Raw genomic sequence first — 25,417 nt, 5'->3', positions numbered from 1 at the left:
TAAAGGCGAACGTGACTCTGGATAAGTACCCAGTCTGACACGAGGCACATTTTGGGTGTTTCACCGTTTACTACATCCCCAGCTGTTGTGAATTGCGCTATATAAAAAAAAAAGTATTGTATTGTATAGTATGGCATGGCATGGCATGGCATGGCATGGCATGGCATGGCATGGCATGGCATGGCATGGTATGGTATTCCATTCCATTCCATTCCTTAATGGGCAAATCCCATCTTTGACTTTGACTTTATTTTAGAATATCTAATACAGAAGAGATCAGCATGTTTTGATCTTCTCTTCATCAGATCCCGGAATTTTCTGGATGCCATTAAAGCCACTGAATTACATGAAGAAGAAAAGGTTACACCCTGACTGATGAAAACTAGACGGACAAAAAACCCATTGTCTGATGTTTTTTTAATGGTTCAGTCTCTAGTCTAACCCCTGAGGGTCTTCATATTGAGCCCACCTCCATTGTCCCAAGAAGACATTGCCACAGAATGAAAGAACGGAATATCACACTCAGACGGTAGGCGAAGGTATGCACGCTTTTGACCGGCTAACGGCCGCCTCAATCTCGACACCGTTCGTCATTGTTTTATGAACATTCAGCAGGTGGTGGGCACACACCGAGTGCATATTATCAGGCTCTCTGTCAAGGCAATCATTGATCCACAGATTGCGTCGCCAGGCAGCCGCCAGAACTTTTTATTTGTACGTGCCGCAGATGGATAAGGGACATATTTATTAGGCTGTAAACAATCTTTTACATACACCGAATGCTGGTCAAATTCAGAATTTCAATAACGTTTAGGGTTTGTCATCTTGGGTTTTGCATAAAAATAAATACAAGTGAACTGAAGCAACTGGGTGGGGGCGGGATTATGCAAATTAGTTGATGTTGTGTCAGGATTTGACGGAATTTGGAATGGTTTGCTCTGACACATTTTAAAAAATAAGAAGCTCAAAAGTGTTAGTCGGTTTACTTTCACGTTTAGTGTTGTTTTCTATTTTATTTTTTGTGGTGGTCTGTTTGTTTTAAGTCCATTTTACACTGTATACACAGATATCAGGCTCGCGATCTGAGAATATCGGATTCATTTACATTAGTGTAAATCCGGCTTTTGTCTTCTGCCATAAGACACTTCTCGTACCTCTAAACTAAAACCTGTTGCATTTCATGGATTTTTGTCTGGTATTCAGGCCTGAGTCATATTGATTTTGAATAAAAGTGTCATCAAATGGTTGAAGTTGCCGCACTCACATTGCAAATCGATCAGTGTTTCTGTTGGGAGCTCGAGCAATCCGCAACGATGGCCTTCAAACTCTTCTTCACATCACAAGGAGCGAATCCTATTGATTTTCTATAAATACATCATGCGTATTGTCCACTTTTTCTTTTGTTCCAATTCAGTCATAAAACCAGCATGTTTCCTTCAGCCGCAATGGCAGATGGAGCTTGATGTTTCCCAACACTGCTTTTGATTCATGGAAGCAAGTCATGAATCGTTCACACAAAGACTTTTTTTCATTCTGCCACCACCGTGTTCATCACAAGATCATTTTGAATGCTTCGATTTGTGAACACCCCCAGGTAGAGATGGGAATTCTCAAAAAGAACCGGTTTCCACATTATCAATTCCTTGAAATCGTTTGCTATTTTGCTAAGAATTAAAAAAATAAAAAAAAATAGAGCCACATGCAATTCTTGGAATGTTGATATTTCAACAAAGGGAGCAACATCAGGCTCAATCTAATGAGTGCAATATAAAAAAATATATATTCTGCCAAATGAAAAGTTCATCCAATGCCAAAACATTTTAAACATTATTATGTCAAAACCAAAAGGTAAGCAGAGGTGCACTAAGTGTTTTTTTTTTCCCTGTTTTTTTGGGTCACGCAGATTAGCGTTAGCTTCTGACAAGCGTCTCATGCTCCGTGACTTTGCTGACGTTGTGAGATGTCAAGCGAGTCACCTGTGAAATGTTTTCAATTTTCAAAAAAAGTCTAACATCCTTTTATATGTGACCGATCTCTTGTTTCTTGTTCATCTCCTCTTGACACCAGTCAAGTCCATACAAAGTATTTGTATAAGTAATAAGAGCTACAGTCAACCTTGGTTATCTAGGAGTGGGGCATTAATTGATTTAAGTCATTATTTGTGTCGTATTTGTCAGTGTGATTTGTTGCTTTACCCCCCCATGAATAGTGAGGGGGGGGATTATATCAAGAGATACACACACAAGATTTAAAATAAGCTTGTCTGTACTCTCGACGCTGAATGCCTGGCAACGTAATTACACCACCTACCCGCTCTTGGCTTGACGGACAGGCGGGTAAAAGCAGGCCCGTTCGAGACGACTGCAAACAAACCACCTAAGCATTCCCAAGGGCTGATTTGAAAGCCCAACATGTGCGTGGATGGGGTGTACTTACGCACCTTAGGCTGTCTACCATCAGGCTGGTGGAGGGGATGAAGAAGTCGTCCACTCTGTCGAAGCGTCCGCCCACCGGCTGCATGTGCACGGTGTGGTGGGACACCCTCACGCTCGCCTCACCGATCACCTGCAAGGATATGTGTGTGTATTAGGGATGTCCAAAATAACACATTGACGTCAAAATCCCTGAAAAAATACCTTTGCATTTGCATAAGTGAGCTCAGATTTTTGAATGAAAATGCACATCACAAAGGTCCTAATCCACCCAATGCCTGTTCCAAGTATGTCTTATTGACATTGTTTCTCTCATCCATGGGAACAAAGCCAAAAAGGAAAGTCTGAGATTTGTCTTTTCTTTACCTGCAGAGTCGGGAAGCTCTTCTGCCTGTCGCCCCAGCTGAGGACCCACACCTGGTCACGGGACTTGTCGTAGTGCAACTTGACGGGATATGGGTCAGTGCTGACTGTCTGCATCACACACACACGCGCACACACATACACACAATATCAGCCTTTCTGCAATCCCAATGGATTTACCTGAGTTATATAATTACGTTGGTATTGAGAGTTGGGTTAAGAATTGAATGCATCGCCTGCCACTGGAACATACCACCATCTGGGACTTTTTACTTTTCATTGATTCCCATTCTGGAAACTGTTACATTGCTGGAGTCATCACTTTAGTAGAACTATACTACAGCGTGTGTGTGTGTGTGTGTGTGTGTGTGTGTGTGTGTGTGTGTGTGTGTGTGTGTGTGTGTGTGTGTGTGTGTGCTCATGGAGGCAATGGGGGAGGTTCAGGTGCTTTAATTAACAGCTGCTAATATAACGCAGTGGAGCTCAACCTCTGGGCAGCCTGAATAAATGAGCAGTTGACAGTTTTCGGAGGAGCTCGGCCTGCTTAGCAGCAGTGGCTCTCCTCCCCCCAAGAGGCTGGCGAGGCGTAATCGGCCGTCTGCAGGGGGTTGCACAACACACCCAGAAAAAAACACTGACACACATGACTGCACTCATGGCCATTTAGTTTAAAACAACAAGCATGTTGGATGTTTGTGTGGCAGACATGACAAATATAACAAATTCTCCCTGCAAAGCAAAAAGACTATTTAATAACAAGTGTAATGGGCCCCGTGTGGAACTGAGATGAGTCGCAATGAGATTTTGATGGAAAAAAATAAAAAAATAATAAAAAATGTCCATTTAATCTTTCAATGTTTACTGCACTGAGGTTTTGGATGTGATGTCGTACATGACAGCAATTCTTATCGATTCCGTAGCGTTTCGTTCAAACTCCGAATTGTACTGTATGTCATATTCGAACATAATACAGGTGATCAAATGTTATGTCTTCATGTATATTTCCTAAAATATAACATGTAAAACATCATGTATTGTACAATAATACTTACTAAATAAAAATGACTATAGAATAAAGCATGGTTTAAAAAGGATTTAAACATTTTTCAATGTAAAAAACAAGAAAACACATTTAATTGTAAAATAAAACTAGTGACTAATAGAACAATAAAATATTCTGAAACATACACAATTTAAAAAATATTAAATTAACAATATTTAAAACTATTTAAATACAAACTGAGTGCCTTGCACGCTACATAATTACATGCATACATTTTTAACGGAGCAAGAAATATAGATTGGCAATCTCTCTCATAAATATAATGAAAAACGTGTTACATTTTCCAGCTTACATATGGAGTTAGTATTCCAGCTGTACTGCTTATTGCTTTAATAACTGAATCCATTTTGTGTGCTATTAATCATTGCAGGCATTGGCTTACCCAAACCTCCTTGGTTAGCATTGCTTCTAAATGATGCGTTGGCTTATCAAATTTGACTGCATACCAACTGTTTACTTAGGGACATGAATTCATGTTAATTGAGTGTTAACATGTAAATTGAGTTACCTGGACAGCCTTCTGCGACTGGACGTCCACAATGAGCAAGCGATCTAATGTGGGCTGTGCCGCGTAAATAAATTTGTCCTTGACGTTGACCGCCGCCGACCACACACACTTCTGCACTTCGTCGTCTTCTGAGGCAGGACACACTTCCTCCTACGCACACACACACACACACGCACACACGCACACACACGTGCAAGACAGTTTGCAGTTATCTCATCAACAGTGTTGCTGTTCCTTTCCCGCCTACTGACAAATGAGTTTTTTTTTTTCTTTCTAACGCATAATCCACACAACAAAGCCTGCACGTTCCCGCGGATGTTCAGCTTCCAGGCCCTGGCAGCTTTTTGCCTGGCTGGCTGACGTGGCTATCCCCTGTCCGGCCGTCTGTTCCAGACTCTGCGGGGCGATTTAGAGCGGCTGCCGGGCAGGAGAGTTGAAATAAAAAGGCTCCGGGACGTTGGAATTAACGCTTCTCGTGTGTATTTATAACCACAGAGGCAGTGCGGTGACAGGTGCCTTCCCGCTGGCCAACTTGTCTCGGTTAAGAAGGGGGATATACCGCTCTTGTCTTCTCTAGTAGTGCAGTAAATCTACACCGGCACTAATGTTGCGACATAAAACTGATAGCACTAGAAACTACCGCAGTAATCTATAATCAGATGCACGGCGGCAGCCACGGATGTTCCAAGGCAAAGAGATGGATTCAGATACACGGCAAGAGCAAAAAAAAAAAAAAAAAAAAAAACAGGATCCACATTAGTCAATTGTTCAGAAGTTATTTATGCGAAGCCAACATGAATGGAAGCTAGCTCCAAGCTAATGCAGTCATCTTCACAGCTTTACTCAGAAGTGGACTTGAATGTAAGAGCGCAGTCACGGCAGATCAAAAATTTATCCAAATCTAGGTATTCTTCCTCTTCTTTTACCAACATTCTCGTTGATGCAGCTGAGGGTATGCACGAAGGCGGCTGCAATGTCTCGGCACATTGCATACTGTACTTTGCGTGGGGTTGAGTGTGGGCGACTTAAATATGTTTGTTTTTGTTCTGTGTGAAATTCCCTTGACAGTCAGAAGTATATTTTTCTTGCGAATTCATTAAAATCCTTAATGCAGCATTACTGGTCTTAATTCACCTTTCCTCAAGTCTTCTTTTAGATTGAATTTTAGCAAGATAACTCTTGGGAAGGCAAAAATGGAAGGTATTGCCACATTTTCTACTGTAGCCTATGATTGGTTGTGAACGTAACCCCTCCCCGCCACAAAAAAAAAATCCAATTATCCACAAAAGCGTCTCACCGGGGAGTGAAAACTTCAAAACCGTCTCTGCAACATAGAGACTTCCTGGAGGGATACAAAAATATCGTGTATAAAAAAACACTAACCAGCAGTTGAAACTTGAATTTGTCCAAAACGGCTTCCTGTTTATTCTTCAGAACTATCTTGTATGACGGACGTTTGTCCAATTTAACATCGATCGGTGGAAGAGAGACACCAAAAGTACAAGAAAAAAGCCCCAGTGAAGTTTCATTTAGCAACATGAAATTTTCTTCTACGTGTCTATCATGGATAGACCCTGAAAATTTCTCAAGAAAGGAAAATTGCCTGGGAATCTGCAATCTTGACTGAAGGCCTGAATTTGGTGAATCCTGGAATAATAATGAAACAAACGCTCGGCTTGGCAATTTCGCATTGCCTATCCACCCAGGATACCGGATTCAGGATGCAAGGGCAGCTTCAATTACCCTTCAATTTTAGGCTTGGGTTTATTACACTTTCTTCAGACAGGATAAACAAGTCAAAGCAATTTGGTGTCAATCGGTGAAATTGGCTTGTGTTGTTTCCCCCCCCCGAGTAAGGTTTTGTCAGAGTAGCAGCCCTTAGAATTCATTCAAAATGATTCAAATCAAAATGTCAAGTTTGGACATGAGATATTTTTATGTGTCTTATGATGGACATGCCAATTGAATTTGTGGGTGGAATTAGTGGAAATGGCTAATTTGTGTTTTTTTCCAACCATCCATGCAGTGTTATTGAGTCTGTCACCTTAAGAGCCAGCAGTTTCTCGCTGGGCTTGATGTGTCTCTGTATCTCGCACGCCACCGGCTGGATGACTTTAATGCCGTCCTGGTAGAACACGTAGAACATGTTTCCGATACCAAGACCTGCAACAACAAAGAACGTCACTCGCCCGGTGAAATAGGAGCGACACTATACACCCTAAAGTAAATAAGGCACTGTGCAATCATTTAATCCCTCTTGTCACAGTTGGCTAACCCTATTACAGGAATTCAATTAAGTCACTTTAATGAATGCAGCCACGGAGCCGTACCTTCATCCCGCCACAGAATGTTGGCCACTGCCAGGCAGAAAAAGAGAAAGAGAACATTGAACATTAAACGCCACAATCAATAACATCACATTTGTGAGACTTTTATTGGAATGCTTGGGCCCCGCTATCCAATGCAACAGATAATTGAGTCTTCTGCTCGGAAATAAGGATGTTTGGTTTTAGACATCGCCAACTGTGTTTGCTTATGCTTACGGGAATCGACTTCAATCAACAATATAATTTAGCATGAGCCTGAAATGCGAGCAAAGCAGCGGGCAAGCCGGGATGACTTTTTTGCTACATTTCTCTTGATGTAGCATATAAACAACACAATACTTTGGGAATTTGACCTGAACAATTGCGAACACTATTGCTATTGTACATACATACATGTTTGTGATCCACAATTGTTTGTTTTTTTGTCACAATTGTATATACATCAAGTTTGCAGTTGCACATTATTTTGGTTGACAGTTGCCTATTTGGGATTAGATCCCAGCAGTATGTTTTGCTCGCTAGGCGGCTTAGTGTTGAGAAATGATCCAGACAACGTTTGCTTGTTACTTAACACCGTATTTTCCAAATATATTAAAGTTTGTGCCCTTAGTATGTATTTAGTGTGAGGTGATATGGGTTACCTCAGATGCCCCAGGTGACTAAATCATTTCTCAGGCTAAGGTCATTTTAGTGCTTCATTAACATGGATTAATGGCCCATCTTTCTGTTCTTAGAAGCAGCAGCCCTTGATTTTTTTTTTCCCATTAAAGTCATTGCGAGATGGCTAATGACACTCGCAGTGCCAGACCAGAGCCTGAGAGCTTCTGATAGCTACCACTACCAGTTACCTCTATCATTATTTTGTCCGTCAGATATCTTCAAAGGGTGAGTGGTTTTACTCCATTTCAGGTGATGGATTTTGCGGTGGTAAACCTTTTCTTTATTGTAACAGCAATACCTGCAAAAATGCCACTAAGTGACTGCATCATTTTTTGTTTCCCCTTCCATCACGTCTCTCAGGCATTTTTTTCAAAGGGGTGAGTAATTCCACTTTGTTGTAGTTATATTGCAATTTACAATTTTTGGGTAGGTCAACTCAAAAAGAGAATCACATATATCAAGCCAGCAAAATTATGTTTCACTGCCACCATATAGCGGTCCTACGTCACATTTGCTCACAAGTCAAAACAAAAAGATCGGCTGAATCAAGGCTTTGCCTGTGCAGTTTTATGATGGATTCGGACTTATTTCTTTCCTGAGAGTGAAAATGAGTTTTTGTATGAGGTCAACTGTGACAGGGTCACTGTTGTGAGGAAGAAATGCAACGGTGATATGAATTCGGTTTTCATGCAAATTCAACGCTGTGTCCTTAATGTCGACCCTCTCTGCCTATTGTCTGCCAGTCCCTCCATCAACCCACTCCCGTCTTCCATTTTCTGACGGGCTGTCCAATTTGTGGGCCAATTGGCGCCGATGCTAATCTGTCCTCCTGCACTCATTCTCCCGTGGAACGGCACTGGCAAAGAGACAAAGCGGCGAGGGTCAGGGGTAATCGTTGCAAAAAAAAAAAAAAAAACGCTTTGTCGAGTGTTACCCTTTCTGTGCACTCTTGCGAATCTTTTTCAGCTCATTAAAAAGCGTCACAAAAGTAGCACCGTGTCATCTGCAAAATGGATGGTGGACAGAAAAACTGGAGAACAATGGCGTTTATGGCAGCGCTTGCCAGGGATGGAAACAAAATAGAAAGAAAGCACTCGTACGAACGCCATATTGATGCTATTCATCACCCGGGGTCCGAAAGACTGCGGCTGTTGTGCGCGTGCGAGGGGCCCATATATCAACTTCAGTGTCCATATACTGTAGCAAAAACAAGCCGGCCGACGGCGGCGGGCAATCGTTTGGCTCTCTCGTGATAACTGTTTGTGCTGGACGCCAAAGCTTGGGGACGTCACGCCCGGGAGGCCCAGCGGCAAGGTTACGCTATGACTGGCTCATGGCGATGGCGACCCGGGACAGACCATTCATACTTTGACGGCGCTAATTAGCTCAGAAACAGTGTAGAGAAAGAGTAGGGGGGCAGGCCAGTCATATAGTATGAGGTTAAAAAAATAAATGTGGTAATCAAATTTGGTAATCATATTTATTTGACCTCTGGCTTCATACAACGAATGTATAACTAAAGGTGTTAATATTGAATTAATTCATTAATTAATTTAAAGAATAAGTGGATTCTCTTTTTTAATTTATAACGTAGAATCAGATAAACAAAAGCTATATCGCAAGGGACTTAAAAATGTGTAGTGACTGCATAATTGCTCCCAGTTGTTTCACAGTGTTGTTTTTTCATTGCTTTCCAGCCTGGTCTGTGCAATCTCAATATAAATAAAACACTTCTTGCATCTGATTTCACTCTGCACTGAGCCAACAGAGTATGGATTGCATTGAAGCTTCTAACCATTGTTGTTTTTGTCCATTATCTGAGAGGCTGCCAAGTTAAATAAAAGTATTGAATTCATTTCAATAGTTTCTGAAGGAGATATATTGAATTGAGTTAAGGTCATTTAATAACCAGGAAAAAGTGCAGCATAAAAGCTCTAGTCCTATTTTTCAGGGTTCTATACAATACAATAGAACAAAGACGGATTTTATTTTTTTGCCATGCAACGCCCAACTTTTCAGCCCACTAGCTTTCCAAGATGCCGTGTTCTGTTCCCGTTGAGGTCATTTCTTATCTAACAGACCTTCACTGTGAGTCATAAAGTTTGATGGGGAGGATTTAGAGCAGTCGTGAGACCAGACGGCGATCCACAAGCACTGATGTGCTGACGTTTTGACGAGCGGGGCTTTGCAATAGCCCGATGATGGCTTTAAAGTAAGCCTGCAACGAAATGATTTTTTTTTTTTTAAAGTACCATAAACGCACCAAAGGTTGCACAGGTAAAACGGAGATGGTGAAAGCCACCAAAAGTTGCACGGGTTTAAATTAGCATAACTCAAAAGCCCTCAAAAGTTAAGCAGTGCAAAGTCACATAGGCATCCAAAAGTTGGAGAGGTCAAAATACTACCTTAAATCTCCCCAAAGTTTTACATATTGAATTAAGACTACCTTAAATATTTCCAAAAGTTTTACACTTTGCATTAAAAGAAGACAACTGAACCTCTTGAAAGTGCTCATATTCAAATAAGATGACTTTAAAAAAATAAATAACAATAATAATAATAAAAAAAAAACGCATATCAAAATAAGAGTAAATTAAGTGAAAGGGTGTGTTCTGCATCAAATCTGCAAGTTTTCTCTTTGAAAGGGGCTGTGAGTCTCTTCTTAACGAGGCTGAAAATGCCAGCGGTTATTTGAATAAGTCTAGTCGACATGTCGCCAAACAACATTATTCCAAGACTACTTCATTGAAATTTAGATGCTTTTTTTCTAAATAAGGAGGGCAAGCTAATTAACTGTGACCTTTTATCAAATGTCACGTGTTGTTTGGGGGTTGGAGAGCTGTTGTCGGTATTCCGTGGCGCTCCTCAGGGTAATTAAGGGTCCCAAACCACACACATACACACCACTTAAAGAAAGTCACCCACATTGTCTCTTTTTTACAGTTAAAAAACATACGGGAAGGCATATCATTGGAGTTATTTTTTCCAAAGTTTTGTTTTTCTTTGATATGGATTATTTGTGCACAGTAGATTTTTAGAATCAGAGTATCTACAGTGGAATGACAAGCCACAATCATATACTTTTTGCAAAATAAACCTAAGAAGTGTAAGTCAGTACGGCAAATCAGCAGAGATCTTTTTGCAATGACAGTTTCATTCTCTACCATTTTTCTCTCATCATTAGCACTTTACTTGAACAACAGAATTTATTCATTTAATTTTATTTATTTTTTTACTTATGGGTGAGAAGTGTTTTTGTATAAATATTGACTCCAATGATGTGTTAGCATAGGCTAGTAATAGATTGGCATAGGCTAGTAATAGACTACTATGTGTAAAGATGTTCGTACACATTAGAGTTACAGTGTCAGTGTACGAATGGAACTCCCTATAAAAAGATGGACAGTGGCTGATTTGGCAGATTTTCTAACAAGTTATTTAATTTAATTTTGGAGGGGTTAATGACAAGAAGACAGGAATTACAAACGTTTTTTTCCCGGTCCAGACACTCCAATACCTCATTCTACCTATCGGCATTACACTTTGGGTTTAACAATGGAGTCGAGTCGTGTACTTTTCACCCATGATACTTTCTTCCTCCTCTGAGGAAAATTAAATTGGAAGGAGTCGCGCTGTCATTTTCATCCCATTTTGTCGCTAGTTTGAATGTAGCTGCACTTCATTCTGCCTTTAACGTACTGGCTGCTTTCCTTGTGAAACAGCTAATTGAACCCGGTTTTAACATGGTCAGTACGTCACCAAGCTTTTAGCAGCGGTCTGAACAGACTAAACAACGCTATGATATCCCCGCCTCTGAAGGTCAAATCATTTTTTTACGAGGGCCACACTCCAGTTGGCTGTCAATAAAGTACATTTGGGAGCAGAGGACTTATTTTCCAGGCCTGTTAAACAGTCCGCCGTGCCTCAAACGGCAACAGTCTGCTGCTAACTGGCACAAAAGAGATGCCTTTCACAGTGTGCCAATTGTTTCTGCTTTGTCAGGCTCTGTCGACGCACTCTGAGGCTATTTGTTATTTTCTGTCACTGCTGCATCGGAAATCAAGGGCGGGCAGACGGGCGGACATCTCAAATGGACGTCTCCATGCTGACTTACAGGTTTTGCGTGCCGAGTCCTCTATGAAGAGAGAAGAGATATCCTCATCCATGCCTGCCTGGTTTTTAGCGATGCAGGTGTAAGCACCGGTGTCCTCAAAGTGCACGTTGCTGATGTGCACTTCACTGCCATTAGCTAGGATGAGCAGACGCACACAAAAAAATTATGCTTCTCTCAGTATTTTGCCAACATCTGCTCAGGTTAAAGTATTCATTCAAATCACCTTCAAAAATTGTGCAGATTCAAAATGAGATGCCACAGAATAGTTATACAAGTTTAAAATAGCCAAGCACTACCTTAAGATTAATTTACCATAAATACCACAAACGTTATGCAATGTAAAATAAGATGAACTTATATGTGCTAAGAGTTAGAATTGTTAAAGTAAAATGAATGTTAACTTACAAATTGACAAAAAACTGCCATATATTGCATTGGTTGATAGCTCTATTGTGACTCCCCCCAGATTCAAACAAGACAAGTGCAAATCCAAACAAAAGTTTTTCTGGCTAAATTTACATGACCCGAAATCCCATCCATTATTACAGAAGATAAAATTAGACAGCCTTAGTTACCCAGTTTTTTTTTAAACTTTTTTAGAAGGACTACTAAAAATCTCATAGGTGTGTAGGTTAGCATGACTCCGTTAAATCCCCAAAGCCTAAAAGAAGGAGTGTTGAATAACACAAAAGATGCATAGTTTTGACAGCAGTCAATGAACAAATTACAACTATTAATTGCCATAAATTGCACTGGTTAAAATCTAACGGCCTTCAATTACTTCAAAAATATGCACAAAAAAACCAAAACACTAATAGCTAATGTGTTAGATGAAAATAAAACTACCTTACAAGAAAGTAACTACCTTGCAGTGTAAGTTGCTTGGATAGCTTGGGTGTGATATCCATTCCATTCTTGAGCCAGGTCAGCTGCGGCTGGGGGATGCCCTCGGCGTGGCATCGTAGGCTGGCGGTGACGCCCGGCTCTCTGGCTTGGCTCTCCGGGTACACTCGGATAACGGGTGGAACTGTGGGGGCATGGACACCATCAGAATTTCAATAAACTGTTAATATTTGTCAGACTAGGTTGTGATTTTAGGTTTAATTGTGTGTGTGTGTTTTATGTATATATAAAAAGATGGCAATGCAAAACTTTCTTAATAGGGTGTCATGAGGGATTTTAATCACAGAACTGTGCCAAGTCCTGTAAACTTGAAATTTACAATCTAATTGAAAAAACTATTAGTATTCTATTAGTATCACCTTTTGGGTAAGCTTTAGAGTGCCGTATTTAGAGCACGATCAATGTTTCCGTTGTTTCCCCGCAGCCTTTGGTCCCGTACGATTGAGCGTATACAAATCACGCATATAAATGAGCAATAGAACCATTAAGAGGTCATTGACTTTTTTTCCTGCTTCCTATCGATTTCAAGCAACCTTTTGTCAGCAAGCAGACGAAGCACAACGTCTAGTACCTGACTTGGCTCTTTAAAAAAATCTTTACCCTGTGGCAATAGCAAATCATCAAAATATACACTGTGAACTTCCAAGCAGAAGATATATTAATAATCAAATGCATTTATGCATAGTATACACAAGGGAGATTACGTTTTGCTAATCCAGCTTCACGGAACATGTTTGATATCGAAGGAATTTCAAAGAAATAAGAGCACACAGTGTGAAATATTCACACAAGGCATCCAAAAATAGCAAAATTCTAACACACAACTCCATCTTGTCATCTTCCGAGCCTACCATAATCCTCTGATAATTTCTCTAGTTTCTTGCTGAGAAGCCTCACAAAAAAGTTTGTCTAGGTATCCAGGTGGATGGTGGCCTCCAGGAATGGCCGCCATCGCCATCTGGACCGTTAGGTACAGGCGGGTTTTGGAATGTCCCGTTGGCGTGTTGGCAGTCAGTCACACATATGGGCCGCTGTTAACAATCGCAAACACAAGGTCACAAAGCAGTTGCAATGGTGCAGCTTAAACCCATAAAAAGGGACAAACACAATCTAGGACACTGACTGAAGGGCAGCATATAAACGCAGACTGACAACATAGACAAAGTGTCAAAATAATAGTTTTTTATATCTGACAAGATGCAGTTCAAACAATCATTTAAATTTGTGGTTTTAGAAAGTTAACAAACATCCATCCATCCATTTTCTGTACCACTTAGTCCCCACGGGGGTCGCGGGCGTGCTGGAGCCTATCCCAGCCGTCATCGGGCAGTAGGCGGGGGACACCCTGAACCGGTTGGTTAACAAACATGTTCTTAGAATTTTAGAGGATGAAGTTTTTTTTTTAAATTAATGATAATAAAATAGTAGTTTGAAAATATATAAAACTCACTTATTTGGGTTGCAGATTTTTTAATGTAGAAAATTGATATTAAATTGTACATTAAAAACAATTATTTATTCCTTTCATTTTGTGTAAAAAAAAAAAAAGGCCAACATTTTTGATTACATCTTACATTCAGATAATAAGAAAAAAACAATAAAAATTCTAAAAGTTTTGAAGATTAACGTTTAATCCAAACAAACAACTTGGTGTTTGAGATGATGGAATACAAAAAGTCTTTTAGGGTATGGAATTTTTTTTTTGTCTTTTTTTTTTGGTGTTTAGAAACAATTGCTCTCCATGGAGAATAATTCACGTAGAAATAATCTTTTCCGAGGTCGAAATGATGCATCATTAAAAAAAAAAAAAAAAAAAAAGCTTTTACTATGGATCATCTACAACTGGTGCACTAGAGTCTGTGTATTTAGGACGTGGGCATAGTGAAGGAAAAAGCTTTTTCAAACACTCCTCCTCATCCACCCATACTTTGAGTTCCATATGTATGGAATGTAGACAACTTGCACTGGAGGCTCACTGCGACATAGCTGACAAGTCCTTCATGCAGCTCGCCGGCCGCTCGTCAATCACCCAGCAAGGCCACTGTCTGCGCACACATGCACACAACGTACACAGGCAGCAGGCTGTTTTGCTCTCAAACTGTGAAATTCCAAGCAGCCACTTCAATCACACAAAGAAGCTGGAGGCGTCGGCCAAAAAGCACGTAGTCGACCATGTACCTCTGAGATATGTGCTGCCAATCACATGCGCGGCAACATGCTGTTGCTAATGTGCGCATGCAAAAGTAAGGAGGGCAAGGGGGGGCGGGAGGAACAAGCATGCTGTACAACACTTTTCTTCATTGGAACTCAGATGAGCAACTAGCGGCCAGCAGGTTCTGAGTGGCCTCTTGAGTCATCAATTCAAAAACAGTTTTCCATGAAAAACGGAGGAAAATAGGGGTTGTGGCAGGAACAATCCACACTATGAAAAATTATTGATTGTAATACTGTAATTTTTCACTTAAAATTAGTCATATATTGCACCACATTACGACGTGAGAAGGCCAAATCATTTTTGTGGTGGAAAAATGTGCAAAATGAGTTGTTGCGCTTTATGTTGGTTTCTTGTTCAGCAGTAGAGTGCCGTCCCTGAAATGTAGTTTTTATGCAAGAGAGCCCTTTGCACTGGGGGAAAAAAAAATCACAATATATGGTTATTTTGTTTTTTGTACGAGTAATATTTCTGCATTTCCAGAAATGCACTACATCAGTCACTGTGTAATAAAGGTGCAAAACAACTTGAATTGCCATGTATGAAGATCCCATATATGTACGTATGTTAACAATGTATTTGGAAAATCTGTTCTGTTTAAAGTTTACATACATGTGGGAGGGCTAGTAGCATATGGAATATACCAAAAAAAGAAGTGATCACAATCAAAGGGCGTTCATTGTGTATTTCTCGTAATATTTATGCAATAATCCTTCCCTGCTGGTGTTGTTAAGGCAGCATATGTGCCACAGATGAAACATGGCCGACCATCTGGGGAAAATCGTTTCCGAGGGTGTCGCGGTATGAATAAACGTCTTGGTTGAGATGAATGGCAGCAGCCAGTCTGGCGTATGAAATGAACTGGATTATTAAAATGATGTCAGATAAATAAATAGGCCCATGAACGCAGACTGATGATACAGTATCTTAAATAATTTGGCTTCAGCAGCAGTAGGGATGAGGATTCATTCAGCACTAAGAATTTGGTTGCTGGTGTGGAATTGATTGATGAATTGTGCCTAGAAGCAAATGAGTCAAATAATTTATTCAAATACATAATTTTCTAAGGCAAACACACACACACACACACACACACACACACACACACACACACACACACACACATATATATATATATATATATATATATATATATATATATATATATATAGCTGCCATGCGAGACCCCAACGATTCTAACAACTATTCTCCCTCATGCTTCTACTTCCACTTGAAACTCAATAGTGTCCATCACATTCCCGTGCGTCGGTGGCAATGAACAGCGTTCCAAATCCACTTAGGTATCGAGCTCGCTTGCCTAATTGAGTTTTAGAAAACGTCAAGTCGCTTCGTCAGGAGGCAATCGCGTCTCCTCGGGGGCCCCGCAATGTGAAATCCATAGCGGTGATGTTGAAAAGTTCTGGTCCGGAATCAATTACGAGTGGGATTCTTCGCTCTTTCCCGGGCGCCGGGGTTTTCATAAACAGAACAATTGTTCGTCTCCCTGTAGTGTTTCAATTAACGGTCACAGCGATTGACTTTTGAATGAATGCTAATGAAGCAGCTGTCTGTCAAACGTAGAAGGAAGTTTCCTCAACTCCCTGCCAGCTCATTAGGAGGGAAAGCAGGTACTCCACAGCACACCCGTGACCTTTACCTTTTCCATAAAGAGCTCATTTCACTCCCAAAGTTAGCCCAATTAGCAAAGGAGCAAAACTCTTCACCTCATGGTGAATGAAGACCAAGTGGAATGAAAGTGTACACTAGAACCTCCATCATTGAACACTATTGATACTTCAAAATTCAAACAAAAGTAGTGACTGAGCTGTCGCCTTTAGAGCCCAACCTATTTGGGTGTTTTGAGGCCATTGGTGTTTCATGAGAGAGTAAGATTGTAGCAAAGCTTAATGGGCAAAACTCCAGCTGATTCCTTTGATTTTGAAAAGGTTTGATATCGGCCAATAAAATCTACTCCCCAGCATAAAAGCTTTCTGTTCAGTGCGATTGTCAAGCCCTGCTTTTTTTTCACCGCAGGCATCTGGCAAAGGTGAAGCTTATCTTCCTCGGCAGCACACTAATTAGTAAAATGCTGCCGTTCGCCTCTGAACTGGAACACATAAGAGGGAGCACATGACGTAACTCCAATGACTTACAATTCATTTTAAGAATCTGGTATTTTCTGGTTTTCAAATCTGACAATGACTTTTGTTCCCCACATTTTTAAAACTAGTAAACTTTTCATATCCATCTATCTTCTGTTCTTTGTTGGAAATTTTAAATAAAAATATTGCTAGATGTTTTGGAACCACTTGCCAAAGCAAACCCCAAATCAGAATCAGCGATAGTGTTCTGAGACTGCCTTTTAATCAAAAGAATATCCTGGGAAAAGATACATCGCAAAAACATTTTTTGGGGAGGTCGGAATTTACAACAGCAGCAGATGTTTGGGATTCCCGTCGGAAAGCTTTCTCTTCGTGTAAATACCTTGTAAATCCCTTCCATAAACGTCCGGAGACTACTGGCGTATCCTTGCCAAAGCGCTCAGTTGGAGCTCAAAATCCATCTTTAAGTTGGCAAGAATGATGAATGGGCCATCTGCTACATGTGACGCCTAATTGATTCAAACCCCGAGAACAAAAAGTCGCCACTCCACACAAGAGGCCTCTTACCATCCACGTGGAGAACGTGCGTCTGGAAGAGTTTCTCGTAGCCGTCGGCGTGGCAGGTGTAATTGCCCATGTGGGTGGCGCTCACCTTGGTGAAGTACAAGGAGCCGTCGTCGCCAAAGTCCTGATTGTAACAAAGACAAACGCAGCCAGGTGAAACCAACAAAATGTGCTTTTGGGCAGGGATGTATTATGCAAAGGTGACTTGTTAATGGCCTGTATACAAATAGTAGTTGGGTCTTGTAGACTTGTGACTCGTTGCTTGAGCCTTGTGATATGTGGCAAAATATTGGCCCACTGAGATGGATTAAAATTGGGCGAATTTTTTGGCTTAATTCATATTCCACAAATGTAATACTAATCACAATATTACTAATATGTTTAGATTAGTGGGGAGGGGTAGAATGTGTTATTGTAAAGAAATATGACTATTTCTTGATTTGAGCTTGATTCAAAACCTTTAAACATGCAGTGAGCATAGCTACACAAGCTTTATTGTAATGTTTTGTTGTTTTGCTTGTATTAAATATTATTTTCATTGGTTCCGTTCCAGTCAGTGATTCATTTACATACAGCAAGAGAACCTGCTAAGCTCACTTTGAGAATCACGGCAGTAAATTGTGTACTTTCTGATTCATTATCAAAGCAACCGATATGTTTTGTCTGCCAATTTTTGTTGTTGTCATTAACAGTGTAAATATTCCCAATTGCTGCGGCTTGCGCACATTCTTCTAAGCTTACCATGACAAAAACATGCAACGAGGCTCTTGTCAGCAACACAACATAATGAATAAAATAACCGTAATGCATGTGAGGTGATTACTTCAAAGACATCCCTGAGCAAAACAAGCGAATTCATATCGGAAAGAATCAACACTCGATTTTGTCAAAAGCAAAACATTCCTTGGTGGCTGTATGAATAATTCAAACCGCTCTAAATATGAGGTAGATGAATTTTCTCGTTCCCCCCCCCTCTTTTTATCCATCGTTGACAAGCTCATTAGTTTGCGGTGGCTTTTCTCACTATTGGCAAATGTTTGTCTTTTTTTCGCACTGTTGTTTATGTTTACTTTTGAATTGAAAACAAAGCACATTAATTAATTATGTTGATGTTGGCATGCCTCGACCGGCGACATGAGGATTATCTTTTGTCCGGTCGTCCATTTTAGCGTTTATCCTCATACGCCTGGATGACTTTGAGTGAGAGACAGAGGGTGTGTGTGTGTTTTGAGACCAAGATAAAACATTTCTAAACTTTTAACCTGTACAATCGAAGTGAAAAAAGTATGACATGAAATTAAAAAAAGCAACTGAGATAATGTGATTGCCTAAGTGTGCACACCCTCCTGTAACTGAGACTCTGGTTGTTGTTAGAATCAACCAATAAAAATAAACTGGAATGAAATATGAGCCAGCTCACACTTCCCAGTGTCTCTGATTAACATGAAATAAAGCTCAGATGTTCTAGTCGGCTTTTCCAGACACCTGTCGTCAAAAACAGGAAAGTTCATAGACAACTGTTGCTCTCCTTTAGGGTTAGGGTTAGCATTATACTTGAATGGCTCCATTCTTGTAATTTCACTCAACATGGCGATGACTTCTAACTGAAAAACTCAAGAGTTAAGGTAACCCTGTACTCAATACAATAATTATTTCTCCAATGAATTGTTCACTAGGTACTCATTTAGGACATTTGGGATTTGTTCTACTTGAGGTACATACTATATGCAAGACGTGTGTATGTGTACGCAGTGTAGTGAGGTCAACTGTATTTTGAAGCAGGTTGCTTCTGACGGCCGTATTAATTATGGTCTCCGGAGGGTAAATCCACCTGTCCTTGTGCGCCCCCCAGCTATACGCGCCCAGTCAGCACAGCACCGAACAGCCCGACGAAGGTTCCACTGCACTGACTTTCATCCCCTCCACCCATTCATTTTTCACTCGGCATGGTGACAGCGTTGGCTTCGCGCAGCCTTCCTGAGGTCAAAACCTGCTGTCCATTTTCTTTTCCAACTGTAAAGAAGAACGCAACCACATAAATCAACCTCGCTTGTGTCATGAAGATGAGTGAGGCATTAAAGTCAGAATGTGAATGTTGTGAATGCACCAATCACATTTGTGCCACGTTTCTAAACTGGGCGGGGAAACGCAAAAATATGATGGCAAAAATGTTACACAGAAAAAATAAATTACGTATATAGTATGTGTATAATATATACACATATAAATTACATTATACAATAAATTTTAAAAGAATAATAAATAATATATTTCTTAAATGTTGCTTTAATAGTATATTAAAAATACCGATATTGGAACAATATATGGCAAATATTTTTAATATTTTTAAATACATGGAAAAAAAGTACACGCGACTGTTCACAGTAAATAAACAAAACGAACATTGGCCAATGAACCACATGTTGCTTCATCAGGTATGTAGCAGCCTGTTCTTGTATTTTTTTCACCTAACTTTAACATCCAATCACTCCACAATGTGACCTCATCGTGTTTTTTTTTTGTTGATTTAAAACAAATATATATTTTATTCCACCGATCCCATTCAATCCGTAACAATCGATCTACCAGAGAAATTTTGTCCGCAAATATGCTCGAGTCTGCAACAATCAGCACAGCTCCGCTGGGCTGACGGGCTTTGAGTGATGACGCAACAGCCAGCAATGTGGCATAGAATTTTGTGAAAATGTGGCTTATGGCATACATTTTCACAACGGCGAGAGGCTCCAAAGATTGCAGTCAATCAGTGCATGTGGCGCATGTAGCATACAAACAAAACAGGTTGCTTATCAGGCTTATCTGTGCATCCAACAACGCTACAGCTCTGCTTAACGTTTAGCTTTGATATGATAGTGCTTGTGTGTCATTGCTTGAAAACAGCTGATGTTGGCAGACCCTAACTGGCCAGTCATTGGTGGAAAATCTCAGTTGTGGGGGCACTACTTATGACATAAATTGTGATGTCACAATTGTGTCAAATTCACCTTTTCAGTATTCGGCAACTAAGAAAAGTTTTACCTGCTTGTGTAATTTCACACTTGATGGGTGGGCAGGGAACCCAACTATTTGTATTAAAAAGTCCATTTTCCATAATAAAGCCCCTTTAAATCTAATTTGGATGCATTAGCTCGCACTTCCAATACAAATAGCCGCATAGGACCTGTCACATATTTTCATTTAGCAGCCGCGACTCAGACACAAAGCATTTATTTTCCAAGTTTAGCAGCCTCAGAGAACCCCTCGTACCTTCTTACTTTCTCCACTCACGTAAATCCTTCAGAGCAGTCTGAAGAAATAATCTATCTTGACGTCTCCCTTTTTGTTACATCTTGAGCTTTCTCTTTTTTTTCATTTTCCTCACCATAAAATTCTCAAAGCGTTATATAACGTGTGGAAATTGAGTGTTTAAATGCGTCACACTGCTTCCCGGAGTGTCGGAGGATGACTGCGGACAGCTGGGCGGCTCATTTGAAGGGTCATCAAGATTTAATGTTTTACAACGCTGGCTTCACTGGGGCTCCCTTTATCTACTGCAACGCTGTTGACTTTATTATGCATCACACATACACACGCACACAGTAGAAATGTAAAAAAAAAAAAAAAAGTGAGGTGGTCTTATCTGGTATCTCCCCCACACTGAGCTCACTGAGGCACACACACACACACAAAGTCCAACATAGTGTAGTTGTTTTGAAACCCCCTTGGTATCAACCTTCATTTTCTTTTCCCGTCCCTGAAATCCCCCTGTCGTCCTTCCCAGCATATCTCAGAGCGGCACAAGAGCAAAAGATATGCTGGATTGTTGTCCAAATCGCAAAGCAAAGCACTAAAAGTCACACAAAGTACCCACAACTATGAAACAATACAAACATGTAAATTATTTCAGTAATCTTAACACATTTCCCAAAATCCAATTTAGAATAAAACCATAATCGTGTAGAATAGTGATTTTTAGAGTAAAAAGTCAATTGTGTAGTTTTTAAATTGTAAACAATTAGATTCTAATTGAGCAAAAGAAAACAAAATGTATTTACTTACATTTTCACGATATTTGTATTCTTTCTTTAGTAAGTGAATTTAAAAAGTCTCAAACATGTCTATAATCAATGTAGACCATTGTATTTTTGGTGAAAAAAAAGTATTGTCGTATTTTGTCCAGAAGATGAAAAATATTGAGAGAGTAAAAGTTGAACATTATCCCTACAAAGGTCATGAAGAAGTTCAGAAGGCCGAAGTGCACCAAAATACTATTTTTCCCTTTTTTATTTGGAGGGGCTAATCTAACTAAAACAAACTTTTTATTCTTTCTTTTTACTTTATTTTTGGGGGAAAATTGGCATATTACCATATTGTCAGAATCTAAAAGTAATATTAACACTTCAAAACTCCAAGCAAGAATAAAATTGTAATTGTGTAAGAATGTTTTCAACACCAAAAGTCGCATTTTAAGCTCTCAAAACTAAAATCATAATTGTGCAAAAATATTCAAATTTTTTACGAAAACTAAAAAGCTATATTTTCTCATAAAATAATAAATGCCAAAACTGTTTTGAAGTCCCTTCATTTCACTTCACAAATCCCCCCTGCCATCTCCCGCAGTCATCTCAGAGCACGACACGAGCAGCTGACGTGCTGAATTATCGTCAGTCTCTGTGTCTCAATGCAAAGTGCCAAAAGTCACACACGCTAAATGCACACCCAACAAACCAAGAACAAAAAAATCAGATTATTACAATTAAAGTCTAAATTTCTAATGTTATATCTAAACAGTTATATTTCAAAACTCGTAACAGGGGTTAAAATCACGAAGGAAAAAAAAAATCCTAATTCTGCATTTTTGAGAAAGACAGAAATTTCCAGTTATTCCACGATTGTCTTGTGCGCGGACAGCGTGGAATTGATCCCCGCTCAGTGTGCATGTGGATATGTTTGCTTGTTTGTCTCTATGTAATGCCCTGTGACTGACTGGCGACCAATTCAGGGTGTAGTTTCCCTTTCGCCCAATGTCAGCTGCGATAGGCTCCAGATTACAATTTGGCTCATGACGAATAATCGCAGTGTGAAAATGAGTCTCAGTACATCTCTGGTACGTCTCTACATTAACTATAAAACTGGCCATTTATCTTCTTGTTGTCATACTTACATTGATGTCGTCGAGGTTCAAGGCGTTGAGATACTGATTGTGCCTCTTCCACAGGATGGGCGGGCGGCGCTGGCCAGTGATGGCACAGATCAGCACGACGCTTTGCCCCACTGTCACGGTCTTCACCGTCACCCTCTGGTTCTCCGGCAGATCCAACAGGTACACATCTGTTGGCACAGAGACATGAAAGCCAACTTGTGTTTTGGGGGTTTCAGTCAAAACAGACACGAAATCAGAATAGGAACGAACCTGCAGTGTCAGTCCATGCTGAGAGAATAAAACAATGTGATTATAAATGAACACAAGGTTAGTTGCTAATGTGCTACAGAGTCTGATCTGGAATAACAATGTTGGTTTAGGGGTTTAATGAGGAAGAGGAGTTTAATCATTTAAAAATCTGAATAAATGAAGAAGGGAATTGTTAGAAAGGTGTACTTGGACCAAGGCTAATCTTGGTTTCAATCATGCTTAATGAATAGTGTTCTTGCTAAGACACGGGACAATTATCTCTAAGCAATTGAAGAATATCGACCATTTGCAAACACACTCCCTCACAAATCATTTTTTTTGGGCTACAAATTGGACTTGAAGGTAACTGGAGCCACAAACCTAACCAACCACCTTAAACAAACTAAACCCTAATTAACTACTCGTAATTTAGAAAATCCAGAGCCTAAGCGTGTCTTTGGGGTTAGCTGCATTACGTTTACATTTTTAGTATCTCAGCTGTATAACTTACGTGTCAAAACTTGCACATTTACAAGAAAAATTCAAACACTTCTGCCAAACCATTTATTCCAGCAATTGCATCAAGTCACTGAGTTGTGTTACGCAACCCCGTGTCTGAAGGAAAGCCTTCTTTAAGCTTTCACTCCAAAACAGACTCCATTAGTTGTGCTCCTGAAGGTGTAAAATCCAAACCCAAAGACCCCGCCCGCGTATTTCCGTCTTAACCTTCCATGTCTTGGCGACCTCGACCGACCTGCAAGAGCCCAACTGACCAATGGGAGCAGAGGGCGGAGAGAATGGCGAGGCTCACAGCTAAGACTGGTAATCTCTCACTTGGCCGACTAAAGCGCCGTCGGGATCGCAGCGAAATCAGGGGATTAACAACGCCCAGTGGTCCAAACCTCCATCACCTCGTTGTTGTGTTTTATGTACAGCCGTAATGATTTAAAAATTAATATCCTCGTGATGCAATACCAGCGATGGAGTTTTGCTCTCGTTCCTAATATTACTATTTTATTATAATTTTACATTTTGCGTTTACAATCTATATACAATATATATGCATACAAAACTTTAATAGAAAATACACACTCAGTACTACAGTAATATTAGATGATTTGGTTAATTTTGATGTTCATTATATTTTACAAAATATTTTACGGTAAATGTAATAATCGGTAAAACAAAGTGGTATTATTTTGAGAAATACTATTTATAGAGGAACTAAAAAGTTATACGATTATGATATGGTATTGACAACAGTTGGAATATCATAAGAAAAAAAGTTCAAATTCAGCAACAAAAATGTCATATTTTTGCTAAAGCTCCAAAAATAGTTGTGATAAAGATGTCTTTTTATTTTCATAGGTAACAGTCAGAATTTTATGGGAATGTATTTAAAAGTGAAAAACTGGCATTATGAGATTAAAGGCTTTTTTTTTCCAGGAATAATAGTCACCGTTCTTTTTTCTGACCACACTCAATATCTATGAATTCAACTTCTGATTGCAAATTTGTTTTCTTACGGAACTTATCGGCAGTCACTCGCTGAATACGTTGAATAAGTTAACACCCGACCTAATACAAAAGAAGTACATTGGTGTCAAGGAAATATGCTGAAGTGACACATTGCGACAGAGACAATATTTGTAAATCACATAAACCTGGATCGCTGATGGAAGTCACAGTGAGTGTTTGCTGCATGAACACGTAATTTTTTTCAAAGTCAAATCATCTTTAAGTATATTTGATTAATTTTCAAGGGAAATGTAAGATAAGGTTGAATGATACTCAAGTGTTTTGGGGATTATGGTTTCTGGTGGAGTAAAACTAATAATACAGGCAATTATAAACATCTTTTGGCAGGGTTAATTACGTGCAGCTTTTTACTATTCGCTGCTGTCCTCACTCCTTCATGGAGGATTACTGTAATTTTGTAAGAAAATCCCAATTTAAATTGCTTAGCCATTGTTTGGTCTGTACATCCTTTCTGCCAATTACCTAATCAGAACACAGGTCCAAAGTTGGTACTGAAAACCCTGAATTTGAAACTTGGGTCACTTTTTCCCCCTTCACAGTGTCCTGGGAAAGTAAAACTCATCCGACATTCTCCAGATGTGGAAGGTAAATACGCAACGAAATTGGATCTGTCGTTTGATGAGCTAGGGCCAATGTATTCTCTGCCTCTTCCCCTTGTGGACAGTGAAACCCGACAAAGTTAGACTCGTCCAGCTGCTGGCTGGTGGATCAGCTGATCCGAAATCTCATTCCCATAATGTCGTCCTCTAACCGTTCAATCTTGTCGAGTAATGCCGCCGGGATGCGCGACAAGCTACAAACTCCATTTGCAGCTGATCCCCAGAGGAAGAGTGCCTGGTAAACTTCTGGGGGGGGATTATTTTTTCTGACTGAGTTTTCCCTACGGAACATATAAGACAGGAAGTGTTAGCATCTCGTGCTCTAGCCATATGTCTTGTGTGAAAATGTTTATCATAAGATTTTATTTTTTTATTTCCCATGGCATTTGGGTTGAGCGTCATTATTCGGAGAGAATTTCCAACAGGAATATTGGTGTGTGTTTTGCCACAAAAGGACAACTTTTGTCAGAATGAAGCTCCTCAACTTGCTCGGAAATAGTTCCTGGGTCCCAAGATGCCATAAGAATGTACTTTTATTCCTTTGGCCTGTGAACAAAACTAGCTTGTTGCATATCGCTTCCAAAAAGACAAAATCTGTGACTATTTGAAGCTCGACTGAATATGAGCCTTTGGAATGTGAAT

General features: G+C 39.9%; 1 protein-coding gene across 4 annotated transcripts in view; it reads right to left on the bottom strand.

Moving 5' to 3' along the window:
• fstl5 (follistatin-like 5) overlaps nt 1-25,417 on the bottom strand; it is a 75,486-nt gene that overhangs the window by 2,855 nt on the left and 47,214 nt on the right. For all 4 annotated transcript variants that reach the window (XM_049763497.1, XM_049763727.1, XM_049763651.1 and 1 more), the window contains 9 exons: nt 22,410-22,576; nt 17,252-17,372; nt 12,333-12,494; nt 11,468-11,602; nt 6,697-6,723; nt 6,411-6,529; nt 4,367-4,516; nt 2,799-2,906; nt 2,441-2,565 (listed from right to left, as the gene is read on the bottom strand). In XM_049763497.1, the coding sequence (XP_049619454.1) occupies nt 2,441-2,565; nt 2,799-2,906; nt 4,367-4,516; nt 6,411-6,529; nt 6,697-6,723; nt 11,468-11,602; nt 12,333-12,494; nt 17,252-17,372; nt 22,410-22,576 (1,114 nt within the window). The remainder of the gene's footprint in view (nt 1-2,440; nt 2,566-2,798; nt 2,907-4,366; nt 4,517-6,410; nt 6,530-6,696; nt 6,724-11,467; nt 11,603-12,332; nt 12,495-17,251; nt 17,373-22,409; nt 22,577-25,417) is intronic.

Source organism: Syngnathus scovelli, chromosome 1, assembly GCF_024217435.2.
Source record: "Syngnathus scovelli strain Florida chromosome 1, RoL_Ssco_1.2, whole genome shotgun sequence".
NCBI classification, from domain to species: Eukaryota; Metazoa; Chordata; class Actinopteri; order Syngnathiformes; family Syngnathidae; genus Syngnathus; species Syngnathus scovelli.
The sequence above is the reverse complement of the archived record's forward strand: the minus strand, read 5'-3'. Positions and strand labels throughout refer to the sequence as shown.